The 8,338-nt window shown below is 45.4% G+C and overlaps 1 protein-coding gene across 2 annotated transcripts; it reads right to left on the reverse strand.

Moving 5' to 3' along the window:
- Positions 1 to 355: 355 nt before the first annotated feature.
- spsb1 (splA/ryanodine receptor domain and SOCS box containing 1) lies at positions 356 to 7,705 on the reverse strand. Of its 2 annotated transcripts, none has more exons than XM_076171232.1 (3): positions 7,457 to 7,705; positions 3,334 to 4,210; positions 356 to 1,927 (listed from the first exon to the last, which is right to left on the reverse strand). In XM_076171232.1, exons 2-3 carry the CDS (start codon positions 4,025 to 4,027, stop codon positions 1,800 to 1,802), a joined length of 822 nt encoding a protein of 273 aa, XP_076027347.1. In that variant the 5' UTR covers positions 4,028 to 4,210; positions 7,457 to 7,705; the 3' UTR covers positions 356 to 1,799. The 2 variants fall into 2 exon arrangements, with proteins under 2 accessions (XP_076027347.1, XP_076027346.1); XM_076171231.1 differs by having other exon boundaries at positions 3,334 to 4,214.
- Positions 7,706 to 8,338: the final 633 nt, after the last annotated feature.

Raw genomic sequence — 8,338 nt, forward strand, 5'->3', positions numbered from 1 at the left:
TTAATTGTTTGTTTGTGGTTGTGTTGCAATGGAAACCAGGAGTATGGTGTGTTCAAAGAAGGGCGAGGTGCTGTAGCCTCAGGAAGATGAACCTTGGATCAAATTCACAGGTCCTATTTTGCATTTGAAGGAAGCTGCGACTGCCACATCCAGACCTTGACAAAAATACTTTCCACAGCTCCTGTTCTTTGCAGTATCACACTCCGCCACCCCCCTGTTCTTTGTTTATAATCTTGAGAGGCAAACCAGCACCTGTCCACCCCCCACCAAACCACTCCAGCCAGACAGAGCCACTCTGATTCGACTGTGCACATTTCCACTGCTTCCCCTACAAAGCACAACACACAGCAGCAGCTAATTTGAAATAAACTTTAATAGATACTTAACAAACCTACAACAAGAATACAAATAAAATGAATTTGCAAGCAAGAAGGAAGGAAAGTAAGGTGTGGCACAGTCTGTCCAAGTTCAGCAGAAAGCTAAACAAGGAACACGTTTGCACATTTAAAAATCCTATAGTCAACAGGTCTATGATATGGCATTTGAATATATATATTGGCGATCTGACTCTTTTAATTACAATTGTGCAGCACTTTGGATTGTCTTTTACTGTCATTACAATGCCTTACATTTGACATCCACCGTTTTCAAAAAGGCACCACCTAATTCACTTAGTAAATACAGTATTCTGGCTCCCACACCCTTCTTTCCCATTTGAAAGTCCTAAAACACAAAAACTACACCGACGGTTCTCTTTTATGTACCAGTGAGGCGCTCAAGCATGCAGGTTTCATTCCAATCAACCAAACAAACAGCCACGTGTTCCTTTTAGTTGTGGCTGAATACGTGGCAGCCAGCGATTCATTGAAATCAAACCTGGCACTCCTGGGTCTCTACAGCATGTGTTTGAAATCTACAACGTTACAAAAAAAGCAGGGGTGACAGAAAATAAAAATACATAACAAAATACAGAGTGATGATATTGATAAAAATGTCCTGCATGTGCATGCTACAAATAGTCACAGTGACATTAACCTTTGATAAAAGTTTCTGGTGATGGTGTTCCTATCGGATGCCGTGATGCTAAACAAATATCAATAGTGCAGAGAAACCTGATGCATTGTTTTGTGTTTGGAGCTGCTCGTCAGCTTCCTCACAGTGCATTCGTCCACACTGCACTACATGGTCACAGTGGAGTGGTCAGCATCTCCCCTCTGTGTCTTTTGAGCAGCAACTTTGTATTATCCTTTAATTTTTAAAATCATTCTAAAAGCAACTAGGATTTCGTCTTAACTTTGAGAGGCTATACAGGTTGACGTGTGTCTGTGCTGCCACCCTGTGGTCACACTACCGTACCTCCACATCCTGACGTCATAGCTCAATTTCCATGAGACAATCTTTGACATTTCAATTTAAAAGGCTACGGGATAGAAATGAATCGTCAAAGAGTCTGGAGGTCACAGTAGAGGTACTGACCACTTATGCCACTTCAAACTGGAGAGGTACACCAAAATGGCGACTGTCAGGCCATCATCTGGATTAGAGTGTGCATAGTGCTCAATGATTCCTGATTTTATAAAGTAACAGAATGCATTTGCAAAGAGTCGTAAAAACAGGATAAGAAACCCAATGTCGGTCCAGCCACTGACAAGGAAGCATAATTGTGGGAACCCCCTTCATGAGGCTTTTGTCAGTCCTGGAGGCTTGAGCAATGTTGTCAAACGGGTTCAACCTATACAGGATCCCAGAGAAACATGAGAAAGAGGAGGGTGTGCTGTGTGGCGTGACTACCAATGGCGTCATTGGTAGAGCAGGTAGTTCTTGAGAGAGGCTGGCAGGGGCAATCTATGGATTTCACTCAGACGGTCCCTTCCTAATGCCACCCTGACAGAGCGCCTACACAGATCCATCAGAGAGACGGGCTCAGCTGGTGGGAGACAAGAGAAGGAGAGCAGTCAGACAGAGCAGGAGCTACGCTTTACAATGGCTAAATCTCATTTCAAGAGTGTCAACATCAATCTTATACTCCAGTCTGGGTTTAGTTAGAACCTCCAATACTTCTTTCTAATACAAATATATATGCTAATAAAAATATCCACTACAAGAGATAAAGTCAATACAGCTGGGCAAAGTATGTTTTGCATATGGAGACACTCAGAATTGAGATTCAGCCTGATGTTCAGAGTTATTTGTCAAATAAACTTTCTCTGCTTGCCAGAAAAACACATTTTCAATCTTGAGAAAGCAGTTTGTCCTTTAAAGAGCAAGTAATACACAAGTATGTTTACACTTTGTTTCCACTGCAACTAAGGCAACAAATCGGCCCATTCAGACACCATGTACACGCCTTCATAAGATAGAAATTGGGGCAAATCAAATTTTGTCTACTTGGCAAAGCAGACCTAGATTATGTGTGACAGTGTGTCGTCTCTGCACGCATTTCCTCAATGGTCAGTCTCGCCTTTTACTGTGATTACACAACTCATCATGTGTACTGTGAGAGAGACGGACTGCTGTTAGGACCGTCCATGTATATGACCCAATCCTACTTTGCCTTAACTTGGTTTTGGGCCCTGTTCTTCACTTTATTATATTTTCTAAATTAAAATAATGGTTATGTTTGAGAGAGAAATGGCCTAAGTCTGGACCTTGTAGCAGGACCGGGACTTCCCTGCTGTATAAAGCAGTGATGAAGTGCCATCTTACTGTAAGAAGCCAATCAGGCATTTGCTCTGCTACTAAGTCGCACCGAAACATGAACACTTAATAAGAACAGAACACTTGGGACATTGAGAATCACAACACATTTCGAAAAACACCAATTTCTTCCTGATTGAAAGCTCATGACCGTTTCGCCGAGGAATAATTGAGATTATTCCAATTATATTACGTTACGTCTGGTGGACGAGACACAGCTTGTATTTCCTACATGAGCCACTTAATGTCACAGCGTCCTTAACTCCAGTAGACAGCGACTTGCTCCACATTTGAGTAAAGGTGATAGAGGGACAGAGTTAAACATTAATTTCTGCGATAACGATACAAATATTAAAGTCTTATCAAACAACTGCTTTAGATAATAGCTGGACGAGCAGCCAGATGGATGCAGGTGAGTAAGACACCATGCTGCTCTGGAGTAACCCTGTCTGGCTCTGCAGTAATGTGTCTGCTCAGGCCGACCCTTGACTGTTACACCTTGGTACACTGCATCAATAAACACTGTCAGAGTGTCTTAATCATGTACACCAGACAGCACTACTGATGTTCAGATAAGTTCTCCCATAGGTGAAAGGAATAAACAAGGAAGATAAAGGTTTAAAAGCTTATACTCACGATCGAGTCCATTTATGTACCGGATTCGAATTTCACAGTGTCCCCACACGGCGCTCACCACCGGGTACAGCTTCCTGCCCTTAAGTCCTCTAAATGCCACCCCTAGATAATGTCCGTCCACTATGTAACCCAGAGTCCCTTCATCCATGTCCAACACTACCAAGAGGGACTCTGGAATTATGAAGCTGTCTTCTGGCTCCAGGAAGGCCGGGTAGGTTTTTCCTGGGTGATTCTTGCCGTCGTGGTAGAGTTTACTCCTGCACAGGTCCCAGCCCCAGGACTCGGCGTTGCTTCCTACCAAGGCCGTGTAGCCCACAGAGTGCAGAGGGGCGTCAACTGTGGCCACCCCAACCACAGCATGAGTGCCCCTCTGACGCTTGGCCCAGCTGATCTCCCACACGTGCAGGCCCCTCGTGTAGCCAACACGGCCACGGATGGCGTCCGTGCTCTGCGCCACAGGGTGCCTGTGGAACACCAGCTTGTTCTCGTCCTTAACAAAGATGTTAAGGGAGCGATCGTCATTGTTCCACGAGTGCTGCACCTGGATGTCCAGGCCAGCAGCTGGCATGTCCAGCAGCAGGTCCAGACGAGACGGCTTGGTGTGACTCAGGGCCTGTAGCTCCAGCTTCAGGGGACTGAAAGCCGGATCCCTCATATCGATGGTTTTAATGCCGCCCGGGACCTTCTGCCCCATGCTCCGGTTGGATGTAACAGCCCCCCTCTTCCTCCTCCCCCCCTCCTTCAAGATCAACGGGGGGAGTATTCTGCCTCAGATCCTCTCCTCCACTGTGCTGCTGCAACCAAGAGGCAGGTTTGAGCTTCTGGGTCACTCGCTGCTGCAGATGTGCAGTAGATTGGACCAGGTGTTGGTTCAGTTCTACCTGGAGAGATGAGAAGATGAAAGAAACTGAGAAAGTCAATAATTACACATAATCTAATTAGCTGCCTTTCTGTTGGGACCAGGAGATGTTGGCATCACTTCCAACAAAAAGGACAGCAATCTAAAGATCACACACAGTGTACATAGTGCTACTCAGCAGCCTTAATCTCATCATATACTATCTGATGGATAAGAAGTTAAGTTCTTCAACCTGATGCTTTTACCAACCAACAGCCAACTTCAGACTTGAGGGTTGTTGTTGAGAGATGTAGAAGTAACAGGGACGTGAACACAAATACTAACTTGAACTGCGAATGTCATTACATAACAGCAGCACACAAGTATCTTATTTGCCAGGGCTTTAGTAAAGATAGCCAGATACTCCACAAGGTCCAAAACCAATTCAGCTTAATCTGAAGTCCGGGGCAGTCATGGTTGATCAGGGCAGTCACGGTCGATCAGGATTGAATAGCCTTGTTCCCTCACTGCCGTTTCACTTTAACATCAATTGACCAAGAAAGACGAGACCAGCAAGTTCCTGCCACTAAGACAAATTGGTTTGATCGAATGAATGGACGGGGCTACGTATGTTAGACTGAAAGGCAGACGTTCGGTTTCCATTTTCCATTTCACTCCACCATGTACAAAGCCAGCCTCTGTGACCTCATCCATTAGTTTAGCAAAATAATGTCAGACATGTATTAAGTAATTGACACATTGAACAGTACAGCAGGTGTTTGTTAAGTGGTGCCAATAAGCCTGTACACATACATTAAAGAGGCCATCTGCAACTTAAAGTGTTTCATCCGTGGTACATTTACACTGACAATACACTTCCCCATTCCATTTAAAATGATCAAGTTTTGAAAACTGTTTGTGTAGGAACTGACACACACACACACGTGAATTGAGGCGTCACATGTTCCTGTCAGTTCCTACAAAGCTCAAGAGGACTGTGTGCAAGAGGTACATGGTGACGTAATTATGTGGTCAATTCCGAAATGGTCATGGTTATAGCACAGATAAAAGGACAGGCTCAACAGAGAAGTGAAAATACCAAGAGGACAATAAAATCTTTGCCTCTATGACCTTCTGATTCGGTCATCACAGCTCAACGTCTGCATACCGATTATGTAATAGCTGAGGTTTCCGTGGCAGGACATGTCAAAAGGAGCAAAGCAAAGAAAAGACTCTGACTTCTTGTGGGCTGACACTTCGCCTAACTCGTCTGAAAGTGAAATATGCCCACAATCACCAAAAATAGGAAACAAGGAGGAAAAAATTCAGACATTTCCTACTATTTGGTTGTCTAGTCAGAGGGGGAAAAAATGGGAAAAGCAGTCGTAAAACATCTGGCTTCAAAATATAAAAACACATTCTGCCGTCTTGTTTGAGGTGACACTGCTGGTTCACGGCTCTTTTCTATGAGGGACAGCCTGCAGAAACTCAACAATAAAGACTTGAGGAATACCTGCTGCACTTCAAGAGATTCAGCACAGATTGTTGTGCCGACTGTTTTATTTCAGCGGAAGCTCAATTAAACTAACGTAACTGTTGTGCAACACCCCAAAGCTAATATGTAACCTAGCTGTATATGCTCAATAAAAGGGTCAGCAGTCAGTCCCTCTCTTTGTAATGAGAACAGTATTTTGATTGATTTCTGTTGCTCTTTGGTCTCCACATTTGTGCCCGTGTGGCACCCGGGCCAGAGGGAGCATTGTGTTGTGTGGAAAACTGGGCTTCTGGGAAGGCTCGTCTAATTGAATTGTAGACAAGAGTTCATTGAGAAGTGCTTTGGCTCTTCTTCTAATGCCAGTAAACAACCATTTAAATGGGTCATGTCTCTTCAGTGATGGGGAAACAGGAGGGAAGAAAAAGCCAGCAGCGGGCGGCGAGCATCTGAATGTAAACAATCTTCTTTTTCAATGCCTGTCCAGCATTCAGGGAGAGTGAAACATGTTCATTTGCACACTCTTTGTGCGTCCAGTTCACAATTCCCTCCCTTCGTGGCAAAGGGCCACTCTGCGAAACACAGAGAAGAGGCACAAATAAATCAAAATGAACAATAAAAGACTTCCCACGTTTACCTTGGACTTGAAAATAAATGTGTCCATTAGCGGTATGAAAGGTGGCTTGTGGTGCCATACAGTATACTTGGTCTGAGATCTTGGCCTGGGACGGGCTGGTCGGGGGGTTCCCCGGGCCCCTGGGTTGGTTTGGAGCTGATTGAAATGCAGAGGGAAGTGCTGTTGGATTTGCCGAGCCAAGGAAACACTTGTCTCTATTAAAAAGCCCAATTTAGACCGGGCCCACCTGATATTAAGCCACCATTTGTTTGTTTGTTTACCTGCTGAATGCAAGATCCTCCGAGTTCCAAAAGCCAAATTCACTCTCAAACATCACTCCATGTCATTCATCAACAATCCATGCTTCTAAATATTCAGACTATAGTGTGTTTGTGTTTAATACATCTGTAAATGGGACATGTCTGGGTTTTTGGACCATTATCCAGGCTAAATAAGAACTCTTTGATGTGCTTTTGTTGGCAACTTTAGCATTTTAGGGAGGATTAGCTGAGAAAAACCACCAGTTTCAGCTTTTAACACAAAGCCTTTGTATGCTTTGTGGCAGTGTTGTTGAACACATCACTGACAGTTTGTGTTGTTGGGGGATTTTAGACGTGTCAGTGCCGTGACGGCAACTGTGCAGACTTTAAGTGTTAAATTGACATTTTCTTCACTACTTATATTTCATGTTTCTTGATGAATTCCTGCCATTGAAGGCTAGCTAGGCCCGTGTAGTTAGCTCATCATGCTAGCTTGTGTAAACCTTTCATAAAGGCGCTCGCGGAGAGTGCACGCGCGACCCCACGCACGAGCGGCGCGTCTAAACCGCTTCGTTTACACCGAATCATCCCGTTTACCTACAACCGGACACGCCTGTGACACAACAACAACATTAACAACAACAACCAGCACCTCTGGCACACACCGTGTTAGCGTAGCGGCGAGGCGGCGGCAGAACGGTTGAACAACTCGCCTTTAACGTTACGTCTGTGTTTACACAACAGGTTTACTTTGTTTTCAATGGCGCTTTAGACGAGGTTCGAAGAGGAGCAGCAGAACCGAAACAGGCGCTCGGGGGCTGCCACGAAAACCCCCGAAGAACACACACAATCACACACAAGGAGGAGGAAGGAGAAGAAGAAGCGGGTGGAAAATGTCAAACATACAACAAACACACCTTGTTGTTAGGTTGCACCGAGCTGAAGCAGGAAGGGTGAGGCCGGGTCAGACTGCAGGACCTGCTGCGCCTACTCCACGGGTTCCTGTGCCTGTGTCTTATCTGGTGCCATTAGAGCTGCACATGAATTTAGGTGAAATGATGGCTGCTCTTTAACATCTCCAGCGTCACGTGGTCGGAATGCTCCCAGCTGCTGTGCGGGATTAGGACCTCCCCGCAAACCGAGGGAAGCCGGTTTCGCGTTGGGAGTGGCGATGAGGTGGATGGAGAGGAAGGAGGGAGGGAGGGAGGGAGGAGGGCGATGACGTCTATACGTCATCTAAAATCATGTGTAACGGCACAGTGATGTATGCGTTTGTTATCCACTGATAATGTTCAGAAGACGTGCAGCTCATCTCTCCCTAAATGTGTGTTCAGGGAGATGAGCCTCTTTCCTGCCATTGGCCTGTTATCTATGAGCAGACACAGCGTGAAACAGCACAATGGTGCATGTTTACAGTATGTCATTCCCTCAAGATGGCCGTTTGATTCATTTGTGCTTTTTTTGTTTTGTTTTCTACTTTGCTTTTAGCTGCAAGACGAGAGGCCTGGGTGGTTGATGGGCCGTAGGTCTGAAGTGTCTCTTCCCTGTCTCTTCCTCAGGCCTTGTGTCCTCCATAGCTCTTCCTCTACACTCTGAATGGTGGCTGTTTGCCGCTTTCAGCAAGCATCCAATTCTGCAGGTGGCAGCGCAATCTTCCTTTTAACCTCGCAGCGAATCCGACATCGTCTCTGCCTGCAAAATTGACTAAGATCAGTTTCTCCGGTGGGTGAGTCCGTCTCCAACACAAGCAGACTGTCAGGCCTATAGAGCAGAGGAAACACTGACCTCATCCACAGCAG

This window comes from Genypterus blacodes, unplaced genomic scaffold (assembly GCF_046128005.1).
Source record: "Genypterus blacodes isolate CSIRO-AG114 ecotype Tasmania unplaced genomic scaffold, CSIRO-AGI_Gbla_v1 ptg000241l_1, whole genome shotgun sequence".
Taxonomy (NCBI): Eukaryota; Metazoa; Chordata; class Actinopteri; order Ophidiiformes; family Ophidiidae; genus Genypterus; species Genypterus blacodes.